This window comes from Bidens hawaiensis, unplaced genomic scaffold (assembly GCF_021521415.1).
Source record: "Bidens hawaiensis isolate Kalapana, Puna unplaced genomic scaffold, B.hawaiensis_p1.1 tig00002935_1, whole genome shotgun sequence".
NCBI lineage: Eukaryota > Viridiplantae > Streptophyta > Magnoliopsida > Asterales > Asteraceae > Bidens > Bidens hawaiensis.
Window position 1 is genome coordinate 592,349 of NW_027491158.1, and position 27,717 is coordinate 620,065.

Here is a 27,717-nt window from a genome sequence, read left to right on the forward strand (position 1 = left end):
AGTGTATTTTAATTAATTTTTTGTTATACCTTTATGTATTAAACCAATGACAATTTCCCATGAAAATATTTAGCTAGGGTGGAAAACTGGAAACGAGGCTTTTACATATTTATGTTGGATTTCTCATGAAAACATAGAACGGAGAACAGGAAATGGAGGGTAGTAACGTATTTATGATAAAATTTTCTGGTATTTCATCTTCTTTATATATATATATATATATATATATATATATATATATATATATATATATATATATATATATACGAGCAGGATCATTAAAGAACTTTTTTGAAATTAAGAACTATGAGAACCATTCTAGACCACAAAAAACCCAAAAATAAAATAAACACAAAAATTAAAAAAAAATCAAAATTCTTATTTTAACATCTCGGTTTCATAAAAAAACTCAGTTTAGTCAAATTATATACACATATGTATAATGTATACATATATGTACATTTACATGATTTTTTATACACATATGTATAATTTAAAATAAACGATACTGTACATATGTGTATATTACGTAACTAAAATTATACATATGTGTATAATACGACGTTTTTTTAATGAAACCAGAATGAAATATAAGAATTTTGGTGTTTTTAGTTTTTTAAAATTTTTTTTATTTTTTGTTTTATGATTTTTTTAAATGTGTTTTTAATGGTCTAAAATAGTTCTCAAAGTTCTCAATTTGTAAATGGTTATCTTAGAATCCTTATCCTATATAGGGTTAGTATAAATTAAGAACTGATATATCTTTTAAAAACTTAGAGAACTAATCTAGACCATAGATCATTTGATCAATGGCTTTAAAGAGTGATGGCATAAGTGTAATTACGTGTAACATCATGGACAATAATTAAGATAGAAAAGGGTGTATGGAGAGCAAATTTATTCTCTCTTCATATTTCCTATTATTACTCAAAATCACCACTCATTCAAAATTTAATTTTCTTTCTACTAAACGATCCCACACGGTGATTCAAATTAAAGATTTAGTAACTGTAACTTTGTAAGAATTTATTCAATTCATTATTCGATACATATTTTTCAATTGTGTTTTTTTATTCAAACAGATTTAAGAATGGTGCGTTAGAATCCCACCACGTGTGCATCCATGTTTCACTTTGTTTATGAGTATATTGTTTTATTTGATTAACAAAATATACTGAATAAAAAAAAATAAGTTATAACATTAGGTAATTTTTTTCCTTAAGTTAGTGGAAGTTTTATTCCGTATGCTAGTGAATTTGACACCATAATATATGACTGGTTGTGAGCTTTGATAATATGAAATTCATATTTATTGATTGTCATTTGGTTTTTGAAGTCAATACTCAATATCAAGTCTTTCATCGAATTTTATTTAAAGCTACACATACGTAGGTTGGACATTTACATATATGTAAAATAGCTTACTTACATATATATAGAACATTTACACATACGTAAATAGATATTTTACATATGTGTAAACGTAGATTTGAATCATGTTTGAGACTTTCATTTAATATAATAATTTCTTGCATCTGCTTTTTTCGTTACATACACATGCTATATATATAAATAGTAAAGTTACACATATGTAGAACATTTTCGTAAGATACGATTAGTTTGAAAATTAGACTATAAATATATATGAAGATAGATCATATATACAAAGGATCTAGTTAGCAAATGGTTGAGTAGTCTGAATATTTAATATATGATAATTTTGGAAAAGATATTGTTAGTATAAAAATTGCATATATGTAAACAGACATATAAATGTTCACCTTTTCAAGAAACTAATTATAGTTTTAAGAGTTGTATTTATGTAAATAGTATTTGAACGATCCTATTCAAGATCAATTTATACTTTATCGTTAATAGTATATATAAATAAGTGAAAATTAAGAAAGGAGAGAAAATAGGATAAACAATTAACTAGTTAGTTAAATGAAGAGAGAAGTATTTGTCATGTTACCATCATGGCTTAATTCGTGGTTTGATTACACATTGAATAAGTATGCGGAAACTACTTTTTTACATATATGTAAGTTAAATACTAAACAAATATTATGTGCTTCTATTCTACTTGTTCTAGTTCTCGTTCTCCGTTTTGTTAAAAAATAACTAATTAATATTTCATGAGAGCATATAATTTGAAGAGAATAGAAAATAATTGTATGTATTCATAAATCATATATTCCGAAAATAGTGTGACAATCAGTTATTGAAATTAGAGAGAAACAAAAATTAAATTACCACTATGCTCTTTATTGTTTTCTCTTTCTATTTTACAAATTAAAAAATTAGTGGTCTATATTGTTTCTTAGAGTTCTCAAAAAAATTTGAGTTCTCAAAGGATACTTTCCCTATATATATATATATATATATATATATATATATCCTAAAATCCTACGTGTCGCGATGTGGTCGCTCCCTCTTTTTTTGGAGTCATCAAATTTGCTTGATTTTTTAATGGAGGCTTCTCATGCATTTGACCCGAATTCATGGGTATGGGTCTTATCAAACCCAAATATTTTTTAAACGAGTTATAACATCTCATTAAAATAAAAACTAATCTCACCAATATTTGATATAAAAATCCTATAAAGTAGGGATATACTAATAACTAATATCTGATTTATTTAAAAAATATATATATATTATTTATAATTAAAAAACAATTTTATAGTAAAAAAACTAATCGGGTTTTAGGTCTCATTAAACTCATATAGCTTTTAAACCGGGTTATAACATCACCTTTATTTGTGAAACAGTTTATCATCAAATCATAAGTATATTATTAACTTTCATATAATAAAAAACATAAAAATTCAAAAAATAAATAGATATTAGAAACAAATAATATAAAACAACCCCCATCATACGGGGGGATAAAAACTAGTGTATAAATATATCTAACTATCTATATAATTGTCTACCACAAAATCACGTGTCGCTCTCACGTCGCTCCCCACCCATTCTAGAGCTACCAGATTGTTTGATTTCTACATCGAAGCTTCTCCTTCACCTGACCCGTTTCACTATGTATGGGTATTCTAATGGGTGACGCTACCATATGCGTTAAAATGGGTTATGAACGGGTTATATTATCAGACTGTTACTCCTCTCAAACACTAACTCCATAGCCTGCTGCCACAAACCACTTCAATTCTTTAGGTAATCCACTGACCAAAATCGTCCGTCTCCAATCGATCATCTGATTCGAATTTAAGGATTATTGTCTTCATCCTCTGTGTTCTTCTCTCCAAATCAATCTTTGGTTTGATTGCGTAAACATTCGGTCTGTGCCGATGATTTGATGATGATTTCCTTGGATACCCAGCAAGTAAGTTTTTCTATTCTAATAAGAAGATTCTTAATGTTTGCAATTGATTCTTTAGATATGTATTCGTGTGATTGAATGTATATTTCGGGGCAATACCCGTGTTTGAATGTAGAAGTGACTTCGTTTTATCTTTTGTGAACCTCCTTTAACTGGGTTTACAATTTATTTGATTGAGAATTAGTGTTATATTATTGAAATTCATTAATTAATACACCTGAATACCTAATCCATTCCCCAAGTAGAGTTCATTTATATGCATACAACATCGAATTTGTTCCAATGAGTTTTTTTTGTAGTGACAAGGCATTTGATGTTTTGTCTACATGTCATGTTTTCATTATATTAGCTTAAGAGGCATTTTTCACATACCTATTCTAAATGCACTTAATTAATTAACCTAAACAAATGGAAAAAGTATGTCTTGATTATTGTGTTTTAGAACTTAGCACGGCTATGTGTCTGAAATAAACCTAGATCAAATATTTTAGGAAACTTATTAGTGAATGTTTCTAGAATAATCATCATATATGTGTATCTAATTCTGATATAAAACTCTTTGTTAAATGTTTACTGTTAACATATTAAAAACATACTAGTTTGCTTTAGTTGATTTTAAATCCATAAATATAAGAGTTGTGGGAAATGGTGGGCATACCACGCGTCGAAGTTAGCAAATGTGAAGAAATTTTATTTTTAAAAAAAGTTCTAAAGTGGGTTGTTATCTAGAGGTGATATATCTCATTTCCTTACTTGATTTTATCACGTAGGGATATATGGAAGCATAGTAAATCTGCGTAAGCTATACTTTTAATTTTATGGGTTTTGATTAAGTTAAGTTAGCTGATTTCATTTAATTTTACACCCAATTCAAGTTTTTGAAGCTTTTTTTATCGTGTTGGGAGCCAAAATTTGTGCAGATCTGATTATTATTGTTGGTAATTAACACACAAAGTCAAACGTGCCTTAATGAAAAAAACCTAAACGAATTTAACTAATTCTATCTGACCAAATATTTTCAAAGACACATGCTTGCGGAGTTCATATTTACCATTTTGGAGTAATGTTTTGGGGCAACTCGATTACATTTTGAATGGATAATTGTTAATGGAAGGTTCAAAAGCAATCTACCGTAATTGCTCTTTTATATGTAAAATTTTGGTTGTTTAAGCTTTTTATCCACATTGCACTGAGGTCTAAACAAATTAGCTTTATCCTAGAAAAAAAGTGGTCATCATGGTATGCATTTAGCCATAAAAAGTTATAGAGAATATTGTAAGAGTATATCTTTCTTTTATAAAACCACACTTTATGCAGCTTCTTCACTATTTGCATATGCAGGTTTGGCTGGTCTTTCAACGATAAGGTAATTGGGTGATACCTGTTAGAAGCGGATTTTGCTAGATGCAAGAGACGTTCTTCGTGGAAGCCATTGATGTAAGCTTTTAACCCAAATCACTTAAATTTCTATAATTTGAACTGTTTCATATTCTTTTGTAGTGTTTTCATCCATAACCCATTTTGGTCACTATTTGCTAATATTTTATCTTCTTATTTACCTTAAATACCATGGTACGAGACGTTAGAGAAACTTTCTGACTAAGTTGGTCAATGGAACATGGTGAACAAGGTATACATATTCAAAGGTTTATGATTTTAATTTATATATCAGACGTGTATAAAGATGAGACCTTTCTCAATTCCCAAGCATGGTGAGAATCAAATTGTGAATCTCGGGTTCATGGTGACAATTCCATAGTCGTGATTGATGAGTTTTGTCATTGAGTATTAGGGGTGCGGGTGGTTTGGATAGGTCTGAATGGGTTAGGAAAAAAAAGTTTTTTTGTTCATCTTAGTTGGACTAATATGATGTAAGTTATTGCTATTAGGAATTTGGTATCTGAATTCACAATATTAATGCCTAAAAAGTAACCTAGATTACTTTGAGATATGAGAATTGAAGAACAGATGCCTAAGTTACAAGTTAAAACACATAGTTTAGAGAACTGAGAGAGCAGAGACAAATCTCTATATTAAAGAACTCAGATATTATCTGCTACTTTCTTGGGTTCGGGTTTTTATAGTCTAGAGGCGTTACTAAGCGTGTGGGTTATTCAAGTTCGTTTAAGTATTCAATTAGCAGGTCATATCTTTGACTAAATTATCAAAGAATTTACTTTTTTTTAAAGAATATAGATTTGATATAATGTTCTTATGATTATGCAGCAAGTACACATTTATATATGAGGGAGCGGTCAAGCTGCAGGGATGAGGCATCAAGTGATCGGTGAGGCCTTTGATACGAGTGTGTACGTGTATGGCTCGCGATTTATGATGACTTTATGCTAATATTATGGTTGGATTTACATAATGATTTGTTTTGGTTCGGTAAAGATCTGGATTTACATATTTCTTTCCAATTCAATTTGCATGTGATGATTTTGCTGTTCACATACCTCATTTAGGTGTTCCATTTTGGTGGGTGTTGGCCAATTACAGGTGCACTATCATGTGATATCGTTGTCGTTTCAATAACAGTTGATGGATTACATCGTATTGTCATCTTCGATTTAAGGTATTGTTTCCTGTCTCCGATATGTATACCATGAAGTGAGTCTCCAGTTGTTTCTTTTTTGATTTATTGTCTTCTATTGCTAAACCTTTTGCGTTGCTACAGTTTATCGGTCTAATTGTTATATTAGTTTTTCACATATGGTGTTTATATTGATTAGCTCACTCCTCTTTTATATGTGAAATTGTTATCCATATTTTTTTAGTGTGAGTCAACTTTGTAATTCTATCTTCTGAATGAATGCAAAATTTAATGATATGTAACCTTATAGAAATGATTTAAAGTAGCATGGTTAACAATACTATGCTTAACTCCCTCTATATGTAACACTATACTCTTAACTGGATTAATTTAATTCATTCATTGCATGCGATTATGTAACCTTATAGGAATGATTTAAAGTAATATGTTTAATAATACTATGCTTAACTCCCTGTATATCTTATGTGATATCTTACATCATATTATGTATTGACGGAATAATGGCTTTCTCGTAGTAAATGAATCAGAACATATAGATAGCAACTATCTCGAGATGAATAAGTAAAAGCTCCCACACTTTTGAACGAGTACGGGTGAAAGGCCCGCTTTCACCTACGACATTTTTCAAGTTGCATCATCTACTTGCTACCTATACGTATGTTCGAGACCGGAAGCTATTGTTTTCTTTTTAACTCTTTTTCCTTCATTTTATATTATGAGAGCCAAAAATAGTTTTTGACGATAGCCCATGTCTTTCTAAAGCATTATAACCATGCAAGTGTATAAATTCTGAATGAATATAAGAAATTTTATTATATTAAATTAAAACTATTAGTTAGAACAAATGCAATTGCAAAATAATTAAAAACAAAACCTAAATAACCCCGCGTGACACACGGGCTAAAAGCTCGTATGCGTGTGCATATATATATACATACACATACACACACACACACACATATATATATATATTTATTTATATGGTGATAATCTTAAGAAAACCTTTTGAGATTGAGAACTCTAATAACTATTTTAAGCAAAAAAAATCTTTTAAAAAATATTAAAATAAAATATAAAACAAAAAAAAAATTTTAAAAAGTAAAAAAATCAAAAATTTTTATTTTCCATCTCGGTTTTATAAAAAAACCTAATTATACATATATGTATATTTGTATTTAATCTCTATGTACATTATCATTTATCTTAATTGTACATATGTGTATAAAGAATAACATGTATAAAACTAAAAAAATAAGTATAAAGGGATTAGAATTTTAGCTTTCGCACAAGATCGTGTCTTAAATTTATAAAAATGATTTATATTAAGACTAAACACACACAAAATAGGCAAGTGTACCTATCGTATATATAGAATACTATTGGTAATAACCAAGTATCGATCCGTGTACACAAATATTTCTAATAATAAATTTTCGTTTTAATTTAATCGGAGAGTTTAGTCATTTTGAGGTGACACTTAAAACTTTCTTAAAATAACACACACACACACATACACATACACACACACACACACATATATATGAACAAGAAGAGAAATTCTGAATTAACAATTCAATTATATGAAGGTTACCATCTAAGATTAAGAATCCACTCCGTTTTTCCTTGATGAGTATAGTGTAAATATGTGATAAACTTGCCTTAATAATATATGATATAATAGCCCCTCATTTCTAAATGAAAATATTCTATGAAATAAAAGAAAGTAGCATGCATATTTATAAGTTGACCCTTACTTAATTTCTTGTTTACCACGAGTATGTCAATTTATGTAGGCAAGTAGTTTAGTAAAGTAGAAATAGGTGGTCACGAGACCACAACACACGGTCTTAATAGCATCATCTCAAGGTATGTGTACGGAGAGGTTGAAGTATAGCTTTTTAAAAATTTATTGCAAAATTACGGCATCTAACTATACTAATAAAAGAAAATAATGAAGATGATGTGGCAATCCCACATTCATTCTTGGCCTAATCTCTCTTCTCATTCATTTGACTTATCCATGGGTTATGGAGCAAAATCATATTGACATATGGGTTATAATTTCCTTTTTAATTCTCTAATCTCTGATTTAATTCTACCTAACAATCCATGGGTCACGAGTCAAGATAATTTTGGCAAGTGGGTTATAATTTCATTTTTAATTATCTAATTTCTCATCTTATTTATTCTAATAATCCATAAGTCATGGGACAAAACAATTTTGAGAAATGGGTTATAATTTTCATTATATTTCTAATCTTTCATCTCATTCATCATAGTTATCCACAGGTAATTAGTCAAAACAATTTATGCAAATATTGTATATAAAAATTCGATTTTGTAAATTTGAGATTCTAAACTTCTTATTGTTTGTACTATATATTTTACTTTTATCTTTAATTTTGTTCATTTCTTTCAAATAATAAATGTTTTTATTTTTATTATTTGACAAATCTCGTGTAATCCACTGATTATAACAAACACACTCTAATAATGTTTAGTTTGGTCGGAATGGGTTCTGACTTCTGAGTCAGCCGAAGATGATCCAGTACATGCCCATATTCCGATCATGCTCCAGCATAACAAGACTCACTCAACTCCACACTCATCTTCTTGTCACAGGCCAACACAAAAGCCCTCTTGCTTCAACCAAGCTCATTGACTCATACGCCCAGATGGGTTCTCTCGATTCAGCAACACTCGTCTTCCAAACCTTCCATACACCAGACTCTTACATGTACGGTGTACTCATCAAACGCTACGTTTGGTCAGGATTATTCACAAAGGCATTAGCTTTATACAATAATATGTTACACCAACTGACCCTAATCACCAGCTTCATATACCCATCTGTTTTACGAGCTTGTTCCGGTTTCGGTGACTTGAGTCTTGGCAAAACTGTTCATGGAAGGATAATTAAACATGGGTTTCACTCGGATTCTGTTGTTCAGACCTCACTGCTTAATATGTATGGTGAAGGATCATGTCTAACTTATGCACGCAAGGTGTTTGATGAAATGCCTCAACGGGACCTTGTTTCGTGGACTTCGGTTATTTCGATGCATATTCATTCCGACCAGCCGAGTGAGGGGTTGAAGGTGTTTCGGAGTATGATGTTGGACGGGCACAGCCCGGATTATGTGACGCTGCTTGGTGTTGCCGAGGCGTGTGGCGAGTTGGGGTTGAGGCTGCAGTCGAAGGCGGTTCATGGTTATGTGGTGACAAGAAATATTGAAAGCGGTGATCAGATTACAACGCTAAGTAACTCTCTTATTTCAATGTATGGAAAATGTGGAGAGTTATACACTGCTCAGTGTCTTTTTGATGGTATTTCTAATCGTTCGACATCATCGTGGACTGCTATGATCACATGCTACAACCACAACGGTTGCTATGAAGCAGCATTAAACCTTTTTGCCAAAATGCAAGAATCTAAAGCAGAACCAAATGAAATCACCATGATGGCCGTTCTTTGTTCTTGTGCTAGACTGAATTCCCTGAAACAAGGCAAGTCGATTCAAGGGTTTGTCATAAGAAAACACCTCGATCCTGATAACGATATCCTGGGGCCCACATTGATCGATTTGTATTCCAGTTGTGGAAAGTTTAATACTTGCCACAAGATTTTTAATCCATCTAGGGATAGACATGTATTTACATGGAATATGATCATATCAGGTTACACACGCGAGGGTATGTCAGAGGACGCGTTAGATCTTTTTAAACAAATGCGGGCCCACAAGGTCTCACCAGACGAGTTTACTGTTGCAAGTATCGTATCTGCTTGTGGAACCATGGGTGCATTATATCTTGGAGATCAGGTTCATACTTATGCTATTAAAACAAGGGTTTTGAATGAGTTTGTTCTGAATTCGTTAATCGACATGTATGCTAAATGTGGTTATTTGGATTTAGCATATAACATATTCAAGAACCAGAGTCATTAAGGCGTGGTGACATGGAACTCTATGATGTGGGGTTTTGCTCATAATGGTAAATCCGCTGAAGCCATGAATCTTTTTGACCAAATGTGGTTAGATGATCTTGAAATGGATGATGTAACATTCTTGGGTGTGATTCAAGCGTGTTCAGATTTAAGAGATCTTGAAAAGGGGAAATGGGTTCATCATAAGCTTATTTCAAATGGTGTGATGAATAATATTATCAGTAATAATAATACAGCATATGTATCTACAGCTTCACTTGACATGTATGCAAAATGTGGTGAATTATGGATGGCGCAACGTGTTTTTGACATGATGCCATATAAGAGTGTGGTGTCATGGAGTGCTATGATTGATGGCTATGGGATGCATGGTCTGGTTGATATGTCGATTTCAGTTTTTGATAAAATGTTAGAGTCAAAGGTCAAACCGAATGAAATTACCTTCATGAACATCTTATCTGCTTGTAGTCATGCTGGATATGTTGAAAGGGGTCAGTTGTATTTCAACTCAATGAAGAAAGATTTTGGGATTGAACCTAAGTTAGAGCATTTTTCTTGTCTGATTGATCTTTTGAGTCGAGCGGGTCATCTTGATGAGGCTTATAATATCATCGTTTCAATGACGTTTGAACCCACTTCTGGGATTTGGAGTTCTTTATTAAGCGGGTGTCGGATTCATAGGAGATTGAATATGATTAAGTTAATCCAAGAAAATCTTGAAAAGATTGATAATACAGGATTCTACGCTTTGTTATCTAATATTTCTGCTGAAGGTGAAGATTGGAAACAATTTCAGAGTGTGAGGTCACTGATGAAAACTACTGGTTTGAAAAAACTTCAGGGGTGTAGCATGGTTCATACCAGATGATGCTCTATGGTGTTGTGCACTACACCTTCATCAACTCCCTTATTTAGAAGATGCATGTTGTCGTTAGTGCACAAAGGAAAGTCGAAGGCAGTCACGAAAAAGTTTCAATCTTTGAGCCAAAGTGCATGCAAGAAATCATGTTCATGTGTTCTAATGAATGTGTCAAAAGCTAAAGAAGCATTGGATTTGCAGGTCAAACAGAGGCTACTAAGATAGATAAAAAAGGAATTCACAAATTGCACTTGGATCAAAATCTTGAGCTACTAGTCCGCTTATGAACTTGATAGCTTGCTTATCGTGCTTTCGTTAAAAGAAATGTCAAAAGAAACAAAAGAGATTGAAGTAACATTTGTAATCTAGTGGTTACTAAGATCTTTTACCAATGTACACCTAATCTTTATTTATCTAGTAACATTTGTACTAGATGAGGAGAGGAGGTTAGTTTAAAAGTTGAAATTTATTTGAAGTTAACTTAATAAACAACTATCGAAACATAATTTGTGTATTGTCCTCCCATGAGCTTTCCATGGTAGTTTGAATGGTCCAACGAACTAACGGAAAAAGTAATTGAGTTGGACGGCCCATGAGCATTACATGACATTTTAATTGTACCAACTAATTAACGAATTATCAATGCAAGAGAGTTGGACGGCCCATGAGCGTTACATAGCATTTTAACTGTCTCAACTAAATAACGAATCAACGAAATAAAAAATATGAGTAGTTGGATCAATCTCGTGAACCACCACGTATGATTAACTCCAACATAACATAATATTTAAAATAAGTTGAGAAATGGATAGTAGGAGTGCCCATGGATTTTTCACCTAACTAACCATCTAAAAATAACATAACACAATAATTGGAACATTACCGAATTTAGCCACGAACCACTGTGAATTCGGTTTAACGAAATTGCAACCGCTAATGTGGTTACGTTTGACAGCCTAGGGCGTCGGTCGTATGACAGTTGTGTCCCGCTTTGGCCTATAAGATCAAGTACGGTGGTCAGGTTATCCTCCAGGTAAGGAATAGCGTCTTACCATGGGTTCTCGAAACCGGTTTTCCAAGGCCCGACTCAAAGTTCTCTCCCCTTTCCAGTTACTACAGTACTTTTCACACAACTTAGCCCTAAGGTGAGGGAGTAAAAACAACACTAGGGAATTCTTAAAAAATTTCCCAAAAATAAAAGGCAATCTACTTGATTTAAATTAATTAAGAAAAATTGTTTTTGAGGTTGAGACATAACCTCAGAGTTGTGTGTGTGCGCATGATAATATAATATTAAACAATAATTAAATAATTAACTAGGAAAGCTATAAACAAATAATTTGAACACATAAGACAATCAAATAAGCACGTATGAGGTTCCTAAGCATATTACTAAGTCACCACTAACGACCTATCTTAAACATTCGGCTCTGATACCAATCTGTCCACCCCAACATAAGGCTGAAATGTCAGGGCACGAACTGATTGTTCACGGATCTCAATGTACTATCATGCAATAATTTAAAAGTGACAATATCTATTAATTTAAATAAAATATTCAAATAAATCTAAACAATGTCAAATAACTAAATAAAAATCATTAAAGCAAAAACAAATAAATTCAAATTTAAGTGTCTTAATAAATTTATGTTGTGATAAAGTTCTTCTAACTTAAAGCAACATTAAATCCCTACCAATCTTGCAGTCAATTCAATCTAAAACCTGCATATGCGTATAAAATAGATAAATATTGTCAACACTAGGTTGAATGAGCAAACACTAGTTAGTTCAATATAATATAATCAAGCCAATGAGCAATTAATGAGTGTCGGTAAAACCATCGCATTGCGAAGTGGGCTTTGGCTACTACGAAAGTTGTATGATCATACTAATGTAAATATGATAGATCTCTCCGAATGCGTTCAAATAAAACAAGTTAACATACAACAATTTAGGCAATTAACTGATAGCACACAAGATTAATAGTTGCTAATATGAATACTAATAATATGTAAATAATATAAGTACACATATGTCCCCAAAAGCATTTGAAAATGCTAAAAAGATGGAAGTGATTACTCACCTTATCAAGTAAGCGAGGGAAATGAATGCGTTAGGAACAATATTAAAATAAACTTCACGCTCGTCGAAATATATCAATGAAAAATCCTATGCAATAACAATGACGGAAAACACTAAGGATTAACGAATGTATTAATAGAGATTTGAGATATGAACGGATATTCGAGAGTTAAAATAACTTATTTAAAATTTATTTCATAAAGGTTATTAAAATTTTATTAGTAATAATATATAATTATAACAAAATAAATCCTTTTACTTATAAGTATTATTTTTTATTAAAGTTGTAATAATTAAGATATAAATATTTGTTCATAAAATACTTGTCCAATAATTATTTTAACATGTAAAATAATAAGAGATAATTTAGTTATGTACTTTACTTTAAAAACCTTATTAAAACTTTTATTATTAAAACCCTTTTAACAATTTTTAATACTTATTATATATACCTATACACACACACATACACATAGGGTTTTAACAAAGGTTCAGAAAAATGACTAATTAATTTGTCGGTTTTGATTAAACATTAACTAAATATTATATTTATGTTATTTATAATATACTTTAAATGATTAAATTAGTTAATATATTAATAAACCTTAATTTCCAAAAATAAACCCAAAACGGGCTACGGGGAGGCTCGAACCTGTACCCCTAGCTTGTCTAGACGTGAACACACACACACCCTAGCAATTAGGGCTAGGGTGTCAATTGATTATAACTTGAAACTGAAAATTCTTAAACAGGCAATCACTCACCCAAATCATATTATAAACCCTAGAATTATAATCAGCCAAATCATTAATCGTTTGGCCGATTAGCCATAGGGTTAATGTTGCTGACATTATAACGAACGAAACCACGTATTAATTTACCTTTAACAGATGTAAAACGATGGTTAATTAGGCCGCTAAGCAAACAACAAGAACAAGAATTCGAACAGGTATAAGCAGATTGATATAATATAATTAACCATGGGGGTTGTATTGGCGATGAATGTATGATTGTGCAGACCAATTTAATTGAGTTAATATCAGTGATATATAAATGATATAATGTCAATTATGTTAGGCGGTTAGTTTGTAATGCCAATACGTATCAAACTGATCGTTGTTTCCTAATTACAAGCGTCGGTGAGGTCGATCAGGCATGAGACAAATTACGCACAATATAATTCCCTGTATGAAACGAAGATTAAAGTTCAACAAAGGCAAACGGGTTGCGGATTGTGAATTGGATACGGGTATACGGGTTTGGGTAAACTGGTTAATGGGTTAAATATAATAATTTAGCAGATTTTGCAAATTAGTCCTTCAACTAAAATTATAATCAATCATTCAATTGCACAAAAGTAATTCTAAATTAACAAATTATATAAACAAATAAACAATTATAATTCTAGTTAAAGTAGAAGAATACATAAATCAGTACAAGTTGAACCGTGGATGAGGGAGCACCGGTCATTGGCTACTCGGCTATAGCGTGGACGTCCAATGACGGGAGGAGGAGGGCAGCATCATAGGTGGTGATTGGCAGAGTGGTGGTGTCTGGTGTAATGCTGACAATCTGGCTCGCTGTTTGATGTCCGATGCCTATTTTCCACTTCAAAATGAGTTTATTATTATTATTATTATTTATAAAAAGGTTAATGGGATTAATTGGTCTAGGCTTTAAACTTGGTTGGTCTTTAATTGGGCTGAACTTTTAAATTGGTTGGACGTTAATCAAACAAGGGTCACGTTATATGTTTTCCAGGTGTATCAAAACACGAAAACTGGCACAAAAAGATTTTTTTTACACTGTTGACGAAAAGTTAAGAGGTAGTGAGGTCACCGTTTGTTTAACACTAGGTTCGCCCCCGTCGTCAATAGTAAATTAGTAATTACTAGTATTAAGACCCCCGCATTGCGGGGGTGGAGTTAAATTGTGAAAAAAACTTAACTTCAAACGTTATTGCGATTAACTACTCGAGGCTCAGATGGCGGATTTGTTATATGAAAATACAGATTTCACACATTAGACCAAACTTTGATTATATATAGTTTGGTACATAATTCACCTCTTTCATTAAAAAACAAAAACAAAAAACTTCACTGTTGTAGTCCATCTCTATCTTGGATGAAGAGTATGCAAGAGCAAGCACTCATTGTACATGTTCTGCAGCATCTCACTTTCATCATGTTTTCATAGCCACCCTCCAAGCTATTTTGACTCTCGTTAATATCCACATATTTGCCAATTGTTTATCCAACTGATTAACTGAACATCTAGTTCTTGAAATCACTCTGATCTCGGCAAAGAAACATATCATTGTTTGTTTGTTACCATGATGTTTGATCACAAAACTGACAATGTGTTTCCATTAAAAAACACATAGGTATTTTTCCATAATGCACCAAGTCATATGAATGAACAGAAAGCCATCCCCTTTGACCACAAAATTCAAGATAGTACATTCAGTTGTTAATGTAGACTCATTTGCCTGTGTGTTTTGAAACTCTTAGCAATTCATAAACAGCTTTATTATTACTACTTTGACTTTCATACTACAAACTAACTTTACAAATGCATTTGACATTCCTTTTACACAAACCTAATTCCAGATGAGGTATCTACAAATAACGAAGAAGAGGGGGGGGGGGGGGGGGGTTCATACGCAGAGATAGATGAGGCGGTGGTTGTAGTGTAGTGCTTTGAAGGTCAAATCAGAATTTGGTACAAATTATGCTTCACATGGTACAACACCTATTGCAAAATAAAGTTTGCAATTGTTATATATATAACTAGTTATATTGGTAGGCAAAAGGTACATATATTATACTAGTTTGTACATTGCATGTTCTTTCTGACATTACAAACTCACTTGTTTGGATTAAAACGTTATTCGATAAGTTTTTTATTTTGCTGGTTTTAAGACGTGGTGCACCTTTCTTCATTTTGTAGGTTACAAATTGGCGGTTCAAACGGATATAAGATTGGCCATTTCATTTGCGAGAGTTATCAGTTTTGTATTTTGCCCTTTCAAGAACTCGATCATCGATCTTACAAAACAAGAAAACGACATATTGTCTCGAATTGCGTAATGTTATATCGAAGCTTCCTAACATACCTCAACGGAAGCTTGTAAACGAACCGAACGTACATGAACAAGGGCGGCATATTCGTGTTCGTTCATTTAACTTTAACCGAACACAAAAACGAACACCAACATGAATAGGTAATCGAACAAATACTTTTGTTTATGTAAGTTCGTTTAATTAATGAACATGTTCGGATTTTTTTATGTCCGTTTGTTAAAATCTAAGCGAACCATTGACAAAGGTAAAATGACATAAATGAACAAACATAACCAAACATATATATGAACAAACGCAAACAAACATAAACGATTATTATTTATTAACGAATATATTTAGATGAACACAAGTGAACAAATAAATTCATTAAGTTGATGATCCATCCAAAATCCAGAAAAAAACATCTGAATTTTCAAAAATTGTATATTTATTTTAGTGATACACATTCAACAAACATTCACAAATGAAAATGAACAAACGACATATGAATTCATATTCACTTATTTAAATACACAATGATTTTTTTCATGTTTATCTCTCTATTAAATAAAAAAACACAAATGAACGTTCGGTTCGTATATAACACTAGTTAGAACCTAAGTTCAACACGTCATAGTCATAATCTGCAAGATACTTAACTTGTTCACACGTGACACCAACCGACTCTTTTAGCCGTCATTCCTATATCATCAATTGTTTCATAATAATCCATGATCAAACTCTAAAAATTAGTTAACAATGGTTTCATATATCATCTTCACACTCTTAGCTATCTTTGTGTACTTGTTCTTCCTCCATAAAAAGTATAAAATCCTACCGTCAAAAAGACCACCGGGACCTCCGGGACTTCCGGTGATTGGAAACCTACATGAGCTTGACACTTCCAATCTTCCAGACCACCTTTGGCGTCTTTCGAAACGCTACGGATCGTTAATGTCCTTGCGACTCGGTCTTGTGCAAACAATGGTCGTTTCATCAGCCGAAATGGCGAAACAAGTCTTGAAAACAAATGATTTGATCTTTTGCAACCGGCCGGTGTTAACCGGCCAGCAGAAGTTGTCTTACTATAATAAAGACATAGCTTTTGCACCCTACAATGAATATTGGAGACAAATGAGAAAGACTTGCACCCTTCATTTACTTTCAGTGAAGCAAGTGAACTCGTTTCTTCCCGTTCGTGAAGAAGAGGTGTTTGACATGATCGACACGTTAAAAACTCGAGTTCGAAAGAATAATTTGGTGAATTTGAGTCAAACCTTGCTGGTTCTCACTAGTAATATTATTTCCAGAATGGCTTTTGGGAAGAGGACGGCTGAGTATGATGATGAGAAACAAGAAGTGACGCAATTCAGTGAGCTTATATTGCGGTGTCAAAAGATGTTTGCCAAGTTCTTTTATAGGGATGTTATTCCTTTCATGGGGTGGCTTGATATAGTTAATGGAAGTGTTAGTAACCTTGAAAAGATTTTTAAGGATATGGATGAGTTCTATCAAGAAATCATTGACCAACATGAAAATCAGCTAAATGAACCAAACAACATGCAAGAAGATATGGTTGATATCTTGCTTAAACTCAAAAAAGACTCAGACTGTTCAGTCAAACTCACTTATGATCACATCAAAGGTGTACTCATGGTGAGTGATTTACTAAAGTTTTGGATAAATCAGTTCGTTACACCTTGAAGAAGGTGTAATGAACTTGCGAAAGTTAACTAAGATAATGTTTTTGAAGTTTGCTGACTCCGCAACCAAACTCGACAGTTCAGTTTGGTGAGTAGCAATCTCCAAATAGTTTTTCACTAAATTTATGGAGATTGCTTGTCATACAACTTGCCGAGTTTGGTTGTAGAGTAGCGAACTGTCTAGTGTAGAATTACAATAAAAATTTAAGATGGTCTAAAAGTATTTAGTTTAATTATACTAATATTCCAAAATGTTAGGGACTCATTTTCACTTCAAGATTTTGAATGAAATCTTAATTAGCCGTTAACTATGATGTATATATATCAATGATGTATATATATATATTTGTGTTGGAATATTGCAGAATATCATGTTGGGGGGAACAGAAACAAGTGCAACAACAGTGGTGTGGGCGATGTGTATGCTGATGATGAACCCTGAGTCTTTTAAGAAACTTCAACATGAAGTGCGAAATGTGATCGGAAAAAAAGGAAAAGTAGACGAACATGATCTATACAAGCTCGACTATCTAAAAGCAGTAATCAAAGAAACATATAGATTATACCCAACTGCACCTCTTTTAGTCCCACGTGAATCAAGAGATCGATGTGTTATAAATGGATTCGAAATACCAAAGAAGACTCTAGTATACGTGAACGTATGGGCGGTAGGCCGTGATCCTAAATGTTGGGAAAGAGCTGAAGTGTTTGATCCTGAGAGATTCATGGGTAGTAGTGTTGACTACAAAGGGGCTGATTTTGAGTTGATCCCATTTGGGTCGGGTCGGAGAGGGTGTCCTGGGATGTTGTTAGGAGCTACAACGGTTGAGCTGACTCTTGCGAACCTTGTTTGCTCATTTGATTGGGAAATGCCTATGGGGACTAGTGAGATCGATACTTTGACGACACCAGGGACAGTTGCACGTAAGAAGAACGATCTTTTACTTGCAGCTAAAGTTTATGATCATGGCTACAAGAGTTGACTAGGTTTGGATTGTTTTGTTCATGTGATAAACCGTTCACATAAAAAGATAAGTTAAAGTGTCTTTTTGGTTGTTTTCTTAACCTTACGAAATTATAATCACCTATAATTAGGTTTTAGCCCGGGTAACACGGTGAAAAATATTTATACTTCATATCTATATCTATATTTTCTATATTACATTATAATAGAGCTAAGCGTCCTTTCATCTTCTCACACTCCCCCCTTCAAAGGCCCCTAACTTAAATAGTGTGGCCGCCGGAGACCTTAGCTATTCTCGCGTAACAAATTTTTTTTCTGGCGATCTCTTCAATTAACTAAATTGATTGCCCAATTAATTGCTTCATTCATCTTCAATTTTATCTGTTGCTTTCTGACGTTATATGTTGGTAATGATATCTATATTTAGTTACTAGCTGTTACGTTATATGTTGGTAATGATATCTATATTTAGTTACTAGCTGTTATGAATACACGGGTTTAACAAATTTAAGACAAAATGGTAAAACTCGTCCTTTATATTTACTTGGTTTTTCGGTGGACGTCATTTAGCGAAACAAATGTCATCAAACATCCTTTATAATTAATAAACTCATCATGTTTTGTCCTTTCGCCTTAACCCAGTTAAGGGTAGTTTCGTAAATTCAGCCCTGTTATTTAATAATAATAAATAACCATCTTCCTTATCAAGCTCCTGTGTGGCTGTGTATTCATTCTCTCAACCACCGGCCACCGGTTCCAATTGCCAACCAACGCTGCAACTCTTGACCACCACTATCTCACCGCCGCCAGCGTACGATTACATCTACTTAATCGTCTCAAATACACAATTTCTCTACAATCCTCCACCATCTGTCACCAACACACCACCATCAGTCGCGACCATCCAACCTCGTCTTCAACAATGGTAACAACAGAGAGGAACAACGGTGACCACATAGTGGAAAATCACAATCGATCGATGCTCGATTTCAAACGTGAAAACCCTAGATTCTTTGAGTCAACCTAATCAGCTCCATTCCATCTATTCAGGTCTTCGTGTCATCAATGTCAAACAGATCTAAACTCGAATCGTTGGGGGTTACGTTTCCGGCAACCAAGATTAGAGTTTGTTTATGCCCGGTGATAGTGCGTTTGGCGGCGACGGTGGTGGGAGACGCTGGCTGTAGCGAGTGTAAAAGGTTTAAGAGAGAATTTGTAAAGGGTTTTTATCTGCCATTGAGTTGGAGATGGTGGCTGCGATGGAGGTTGAAGACAGTAGCGCCGGCGGATGTTGGAGATGGTGGTTGCGTAGAGGCTGGAGGAGACGCTGGGTGTGGGGTTGAGTTGAATATTATTTTGTATTGAGTTGAAGATGGTTTTGCTATTGCGTAGAGGCTGGAGGAGATGATGTGTGTGGTGGTTGATTTGGTGCTGTGGTGGCGATTGGTTGGGTCTCCGACGGAGGTGGGAGGTTGTGGTTTTAACACAGAGAGAAAGAGGGAGAGAGACATATGTAAATCATTTTAGTTTTAGACCAAAATTTTAAGTTACTTACACAAATGACTCTTGAGGGGGTAAAAAGACTAAACTGGCCTCACATGAGGTGCACATGACTGGATTTAACGAGAAAAACTAACCCTCGTTAGTGAAAAGGACGAATCGTGCAAGGTTTTTTGAACGTAAAGGATGTTTTTTGTCATTAAGTTTGCTAAAGGACAACTAATGAAAAAACGTAAAAACATAAAGGACGAGTTTTACCATTTTGTCCAAATTTAATTTTATAGTCAAAATGTAGATGCCATGATATTATTTCATATCATACATCATGAAACCATAATATCATAACTCATAATTTTAACATTAAATATAAAAGGTTCTAAGAGCATTACCAATATAGTAAGCGTATAATGGTTCTAAAATGATATTGATAGAATTCAAAAAATATATATTTATAAACGTAAATCATATGTTTAATAGTGTCTTAGAGAACCATAACCTTTGTTGGTACCAAACTATTTCAAACATGATATTTCATGATCATACAACATCAAATGTTTAAATAACTTAAAGATTTTAAAGAAGATAAATTTTTAAAAGAGACACAGTTTCATTAAATAAAAAATAGCCTCCTTAAATTCAGACATCTGATAAAAAGAAGACATCAACAAAAACCCATGAAAACAAATTGTAAAGAAGCATAAAGTGAGCCAACATTGAAAAATAGATAACAAAAAGGAAATTTTTTGTAACAAAAAAAAAATCAACATCTACTTCTCAGTTTTTGGAATCATCAGTCTGCTATGTCAAGTTGCATCGGGCACTCCCTTTGCATCAATCTTCTTATGTTTACTTGACGATAGAGCAGATAAGTCATCAATGTCGTATAGCTCTTCGCTTCAAATCAACAACGGTAGTCTTGCGGTCTTTCCCATACTATCATCATTATTGGAAAGTTGGGTTCCATTGTTAGCACTAAAGAATATAGAATCCTACATAAAAAAGTAAAGAAAGCAAATATTTCGAAAATTGATAACCTTCAAAATAACATCAGTTTGTGGTGGCAACTCTGAATTAGTTAGATTCTCATAATCAGATTCGTCAGCCTACATTTGACATAAAAGGCTGTATGTTTTCCGTGCACACATACGACCGGTTTTTTATATAAATGAAGAAATATTATAATGATGTTTGTAATAAAAAGTACATGAGTAATATGAAAGTTTTTTTCAAGTCCAGCAATAGTTTTTGGATCTTCAGATATTTTAAAAATCGAAAAAAATTGACATTTTTATCAATATTTTTGTCTTTGATCTCGATCCTAAAGGCAAACTTTCTTTCTAGTAAGACATTGAAATAAGCAGGGAGCTTTGCAAATTCACCCGACTGTGGAAAACAATAAATATATTTACTGAAAACATTATAAAGTATAGTAAAATTATTATAAACGGTTGAAAAAGACAATCAGTATACCTTTTCTTGTTTGTCAAGGACTTGTGTAACAGTTTGTCCTAAAAGCTCGTAAACCTCCCGTTCAAGCATAGCAAGAGTCACGGTCCCCGTGCAATCCTAGACTCTTATGAGGATCTTGTATCTATAAAGAATAATACTTGTAATAACTTTAAATAATAAAGCATACCGATCTTATGAAATGATGTATACCACTCACAAAATGAATATGAAAAGTTGCATTGTAGATAAGTAGGAAAATATTTAAAACTTAAGAATAGCATATGATACTGTAGTTTAAGTGCATTTGTCATTGACACGGTGTACTCCTTAACATCAAAATCAGCTAGATCTTCTCTCTTTTGAATTGTGACTAAATTAGTTTAGACTCAGTTTTTACATAAATCACATCCAAGATAATACCATGATTCTTTAATGCATACAGCTTTGATCTTACCAGCAATAATGAGGGATTTCACACATATCATTAATGGTATGTTAATAAACGTGTTTAGTTGAATATAAAAACATTAATTCAAAATAACATAACATACCTTTCTTATTTCATTAATTTCACGAATGTTGACGAAATCAATTTCATTAAGAAATTCTTCTTCAAGTGACGAGACCATAGATATACCAATGAACCGATGAGAGGATGTTGCTTCAACAATACTTTTATCTAGAAATCTGGTGTGAATAAATATCATCACTTACGTTGATTTACTTTTAATAATTTCAAAAAAAAAAGTATAAGCAAGACATTCAGAAATGAAATGTTATATATCAATTCATTATTTTAGACTTGTAGTTGAAGAATATCGTACCTTATTTTAGACGCATCTTAATAATGGGCAAGAAAACTACGCTGTAAAGCACTGAATTATCAGCTGGTCAATGACATCCTTTACAGACGTAACTTTCTTGGCCCATTATTAAGATGCGTGGACAACCAAGATGCCGACTACCTCCTAAGGGAGGTTCACGAAGGCATCTGTGGAGTACACGCAGGCCCCCGCGCTGTGGTAGCCAAGCTAAACAACGCGGGATACTTCTGGCCGGGGATGCATATGGACGCGTTGGCATACATCAGAAAATGCAGATCTTGCCAGCTTTACGCACCCAACACGCATCGCCCGAAAAATGAACTTGTTCCTGTCACTTCCTCGTGGCCATTTCAGAAGTGGGCCATTGACGTGACAGGCCCATTTCCTACAGCAGCTGGGAATGTTCAGTTCCTAGTGGTAGCCATTGACTACTTCACCAAATGGATAGAAGCGAAACCTTTAGCCCAAACAACCGCAAAGCATATCAAAAAATTTATTTGGGAATTTATTATTTGTCGTTTTGGACTTCCACAGAATTTGGTAAGCGATAATGGCACCAACTTTGCTGACAAGAAGCTACAGCAGTGGCTGAAAGAACTTCAAATCACCCACACCTTTACCTCAGTGGCACACCCGCAAGGTAACGGTGAGGTGGAAAGAGCAAATAAGAGCATCGTCGAAGGCATAAAGAGAAGACTCTTGGAACATAGATCCGGTTGGGTGGACGAGCTTCCACACGTCCTTTGGGCAAACAGAACGCTGAAGAAGACCAGTACGGGAGAAACCCCGTTCAGTCTCACTTATGGCACTGAAGCCATGATCCCAGTCGAAATCGGTTTACCCTCACCAAGGGTCTTAATCCAACCAGAAGACAATGATGCGGAAAGACGGTTAGACCTTATGCTAACCGAAGAGCGCAGAGACTTAGCCGCCGTGCGTGAAGAAAACTACAAACGACAAATGCAAAAATACTACAACACGCGGGTAAAACTCTGCAATTTCAATAAAGGAGACTACATACTGCGTAACAACGAGGCTTCGAACCAACAACGCCCAGGAAAGTTGGCCCCGATTTGGGAAGGGCCATACGTTATCAAAGAAGTTCTGGGAAAGGGCGCATACCGGCTCGAAAGGCTCGATGGCACTCCCATCCCTAGAACATGGAATGGAGCTCAATTACGCAAATGTTATATGTAGATCAATTCCAACTTGTAAAGAAAAGGCCTAGAGCCACTTCTAATGGAAATGATTCTCCTTTCATGATGTATTGATAGCTTGTAACCTATGAACTTCCCTTACGGGAAGAAGTAGTTGCGTGTGGAAGGCGGCAATACCCGCATAAACACAACGCCAAAATGTTAAAAAGTTCTAAGGAAAACCTACACGCAGGTCAGATGTAGGTAAAGTTTAGCCATCCTTGTAAGTGCAAGTGACGGTCTTACCCGCACAATCACAAACAAGGAAGCCAAACTTACCATCTACCACGTTAAAAGGTTAACTTATGAACACTTAAAAAAGGATAAGAAAAACCTACACGCTGGTCAGATATAGGTCTAAAGTTAAAGCCATCCTACTAAGTGCAAGTGACGGTTGCACCTGCACAATCACGAAAGAGGAAGCGAAAACTTTAGTCCATTATCAACCACGTTCAAAGGTTTAACTTAATGCCTTAGAAATTTCGAAAAGGAAAACCTACACGCAGGTCAGATAGAGGGTAAAGATTAGCCATCCTACCAAGTGCAAGTGATGGTTTTAACCGCACAATCACGAAGGAGGAGGCAAAACTTTAACCCATCATCAACCACGTTCAAAGGTCCTTATTCTAAACACTTGGAAAATTGCTAATTCAAACTAAGTATGCAAGTCATAAGTTTATAAAGCAAGGAACCCAAGGAAGGAAATAACAATCTTATACGCAAAAAGATTAATATTTCACAATCTATTACAAGAATGGCTGGGTAACTACCCGCCTAAAAGAAATCTATACAAAGCCAAGTCTATCCTAGCAGTGGGAAAAGATCTTCAGGATCAGGCTTCAGGGCCACCTCCGCTTGGACCAGCACCGTCAGAGCGCGGCTGCCCAAGGAAAGCCTTAAGGATGTTTAGCCCATCATCAGCAGCAGCAGCTTCATTCACCTTTTCCACCACTGGATGCGGGAAGGAAGCGTACTGGTTCACAGCTTGGTCATAAGCAGCTTCAGTATTAACATTGAATAAAGGGAAGTTGGAGGGCGGAAAGCCTCTCTCAGCAAACCCTAGACCAAGCAGGAAGCCAGTCTTCTCCCCATCCTCATGAGAAGCGTTGAGGGCTGCGCTCATCGCATCGTCATAAGAGGTCTCTGAAAGGACCCGACGCACAACCTACAAAAGAATACAAGTTAGAACATTTTCTAATTACGAGCGGAAAGCGTAAAGAAAAAGATAAAGATACCTGAGGCAACGCTTCTCGAAGCAGCCATTGGAGGGTAGCTTGACTTTCTTTGTAAGCACGTTCGGCTCCGCTTTTATCAAGGTTGGCAAGTTGAACTTCCTTGGCGGCAGCCTCTTCGACGCTTTTGAGTTTCCTTTCAGTGCGGTCAAGCACCCCCCTCTGGTCAAGGATCTCCTGCAGCTTCTTGGCATCTTCCATTGCCAAGGCGTCATGAGCATGCTGAAGAGCCTTTAATTTGCATTTAAGCTGCTCATTCTCTTCGCGAAGCGGCTCAGCAACAGCTTCAGCCTTGGCAGCCCTCTCAGTTGAGTTTCGCGCAGTCTCCTTAGCCAGCCGAAGCTGTTCATTCACAGCTTGGGCAGCCTTGGAGCGGGCCTCGAGTCGCGCCTGGACCTCAACCTCGAGGGCCTTGAATGCCTTCTCCTTCTCGGCTGCGGCAGCGGCCAACTGCCGGTTCTCCTCCCGAAGAGCCCGCGCTTCAGATACATCTTTGGCGCGAGCTGCTTTTAACTTGTCGTTTTCACGACAAAGCAGCTCGACGCCGGGCTGCGTCCGGGCCTGGAGAACCCGAAGCTCATTGGTTAGCCTACCCTCTTGGTAGCTAGCCATGGCTTCCCCCAACGCACCATGAGGAGCAGCGTGGCGAGCCCAGTCCACGCACTCCACAGGGGTACGAAGGGTTGTTCCTCGGCGTATGTTCCATCTTGGAACATACACTTCATTGGAATCCGACACTGCAAAAGAAACAAAGGCAGTTAGGAAAAGATGATAAAAATATACAAAGGAAAAAGAACCCTACGTACCTGTAGGGTCAATAACAGGCCGATAGCCGCCAAACCCATCACCTGAACCTAAAGGAAATCCATCCAACAGGTCAGGTAGACGGGAAGGTGGCATAGATCGGCGGGAAGCCCGGCGCGTACCTGATGGTCCGGCCATCGGTGCCGGTGACGCAGGTATAGTGGCAGCCGCTGTGGTAGCCATTGTTGGCGCCACCTCCTCAGCAACAGTAACCGCCGGCTCCGTGAAAGATGCTGTAAAAATTGCACTCACGGCCGGCGGAGACAACTTCTCAGCTGGAACAGCCTCAGGAAGGCTGGAACCAGCGGAAGCAGGCACAGACGCCTGGGTCGACGCCTCGGGAAGGCTGACCGAGCCTTCCCTCATTGGCGGGGGAATACTTGCTCCAACTCCACCCTGGAATGCGTCAACATCCACACCTGCACAAGCAAAAGTGTTAGAAAAATTTATTTGAAACAACAAATCTAGACAAGAATTATGGGGGCACTTACGGGGTTTCTTGAGCTTGAACGTACGGACGAGCGGGGGCGAACCCGATGGAGCCGGCCTCTTGACACCGGTAACCGTCGTCGTCGCTGCCTCCCCGGAGGTAACAGCTACAGCCTCCGGAGCGGTGGTCTCCTCACCACCGGGCTCCCCCGCCACCTCTGCACTATCTGACTCCGAGTCAGATAGGACTACCGGGTCGGCCGTAGAGGCCACCTTCTCCTTGCCTTTCCCGACGGCAGCCTTTTTCTTCCGCACCAGTGGAGGACCTTCTGCGGATTCCTCAGAAGAAGAAATGTCAACTCCAGCAGCAGGCACAGCATTGAGAGGTTCAGGGTAGAAGATAGGCTTACCTGGCCGTCGGTGGCTCAGGATCTCTTGGCCTGGCGGGTAAACCTCCACGAACCGACCCGCGGTCTGCTCTAAGATGGGCAACTCGTTCTCGTCCAGAGCACGAGTACCCATCCGCGCGGGACCATCTTCCTCCCGCGGGTTCAGGAGCGACTGAAGATCGTTCCCCTCTGAAATCAACAAGAAAGTTAGAAAAAATCGAAGTCAGCAAAATGAAACAAGACGTACCATAAGGGACAGAGTTCGAACCATATTCAAGGACGATCGGAACCTTATCCGCATTCGCCGCCTTCCACACCCGGCTCATCCCCAGCATCACCATCGCCGACTCCGGAAAACGGAAAACCGGGGACTGGACCCGGGATATCTTCGAGAACCATTCCGCCTCCTCGTAGTTGAGGGCGGGAAGGTTCGGAAGCGCCTGGCCATTCTTGAACTTCATGGCGATGGGGATGGCGCGAGCGGATATGAAGAAGAACTCTCTTCTCCACGAGCGAAGACTCCGCTCGGTGGTACAAATCTTTAAACCCTTGATACGGGTTGTAAGAGTGTACCACCCCTGGATGCACCTCCAAGTGTAGAAGGTCATCAGACGGTCAACGAGGGGCTCAAGGCCCAGTATCCGGCACACCCACTCAAAGTGCCGGACCTTGGCAATGGCCATGGGGTGCACCTCTGTCAGGTGCACACCGTGCCTCTCCAGAACACGGTACACAAACTTTGTCAACGGAAACCTAAGGTTTCCGTAGACAAAGAATGCAGCATAAACCCCGATCTTGCCACTAGGGGCATCGTACACAGTATGGTGGGGTTCAGGAAACTCAGGCTCGAGAGACTCGAGCATGAACTTCCTGACAATATACTGGTACAGATCGACAGGAAGAGAGCACTGGCATTCGCCAGCAGTCTTCTGGTCATCAGCATCATGAGAAGGCATGGTGGAAGAAAGAAGAGATTTCAGAGTAATGCTTTACTGAAAAGAGAAATTCGCCGGAAATTACTGGAGAAGAAGAGATGAAAGTGGAAAGTGTGAATTGCAAATAACCCTCTCCCCCTTTATATAGTAATCGCAATTAATGCGATGAAATTAATACGGAAGAGAGAGAAGTCAAAGGTGCAATGAAACTATGACACGTGGCAAAGGCAAGCTGGCAACAGCTGTCAAAAGGACGTGTGCCAGAGATTTCGCGGCTACGCGCCCGGAATCCCGTGCCCACGCGCCTGAAAAAGCAACTGGAATGACCACATAATGTCATGTCGCCATAACTTCTGGCACGTCCTGACACAGTCAGAAGAAACCGTCGCACGACGTTTGAGGTATTGGGTTGTTATCCATCCACCAACTCTTCAAATTTCAAAATTTAA

The 27,717-nt window shown here is 36.1% G+C and overlaps 1 protein-coding gene and 1 pseudogene across 1 annotated transcript; both read left to right on the forward strand.

The window, feature by feature from the left end:
- The first annotated feature begins 8,434 nt into the window (after positions 1 to 8,434).
- LOC143621756 (putative pentatricopeptide repeat-containing protein At1g69350, mitochondrial pseudogene) lies at positions 8,435 to 10,897 on the forward strand (annotated as a pseudogene).
- Positions 10,898 to 16,584: 5,687 nt separating this feature from the next.
- LOC143621717 (6,7,8-trihydroxycoumarin synthase-like) lies at positions 16,585 to 18,646 on the forward strand. Its single transcript, XM_077093052.1, has 2 exons — positions 16,585 to 17,499; positions 17,912 to 18,646. Exons 1-2 carry the CDS (start codon positions 16,603 to 16,605, stop codon positions 18,527 to 18,529), a joined length of 1,515 nt encoding a protein of 504 aa, XP_076949167.1. The 5' UTR covers positions 16,585 to 16,602; the 3' UTR covers positions 18,530 to 18,646.
- Positions 18,647 to 27,717: the final 9,071 nt, after the last annotated feature.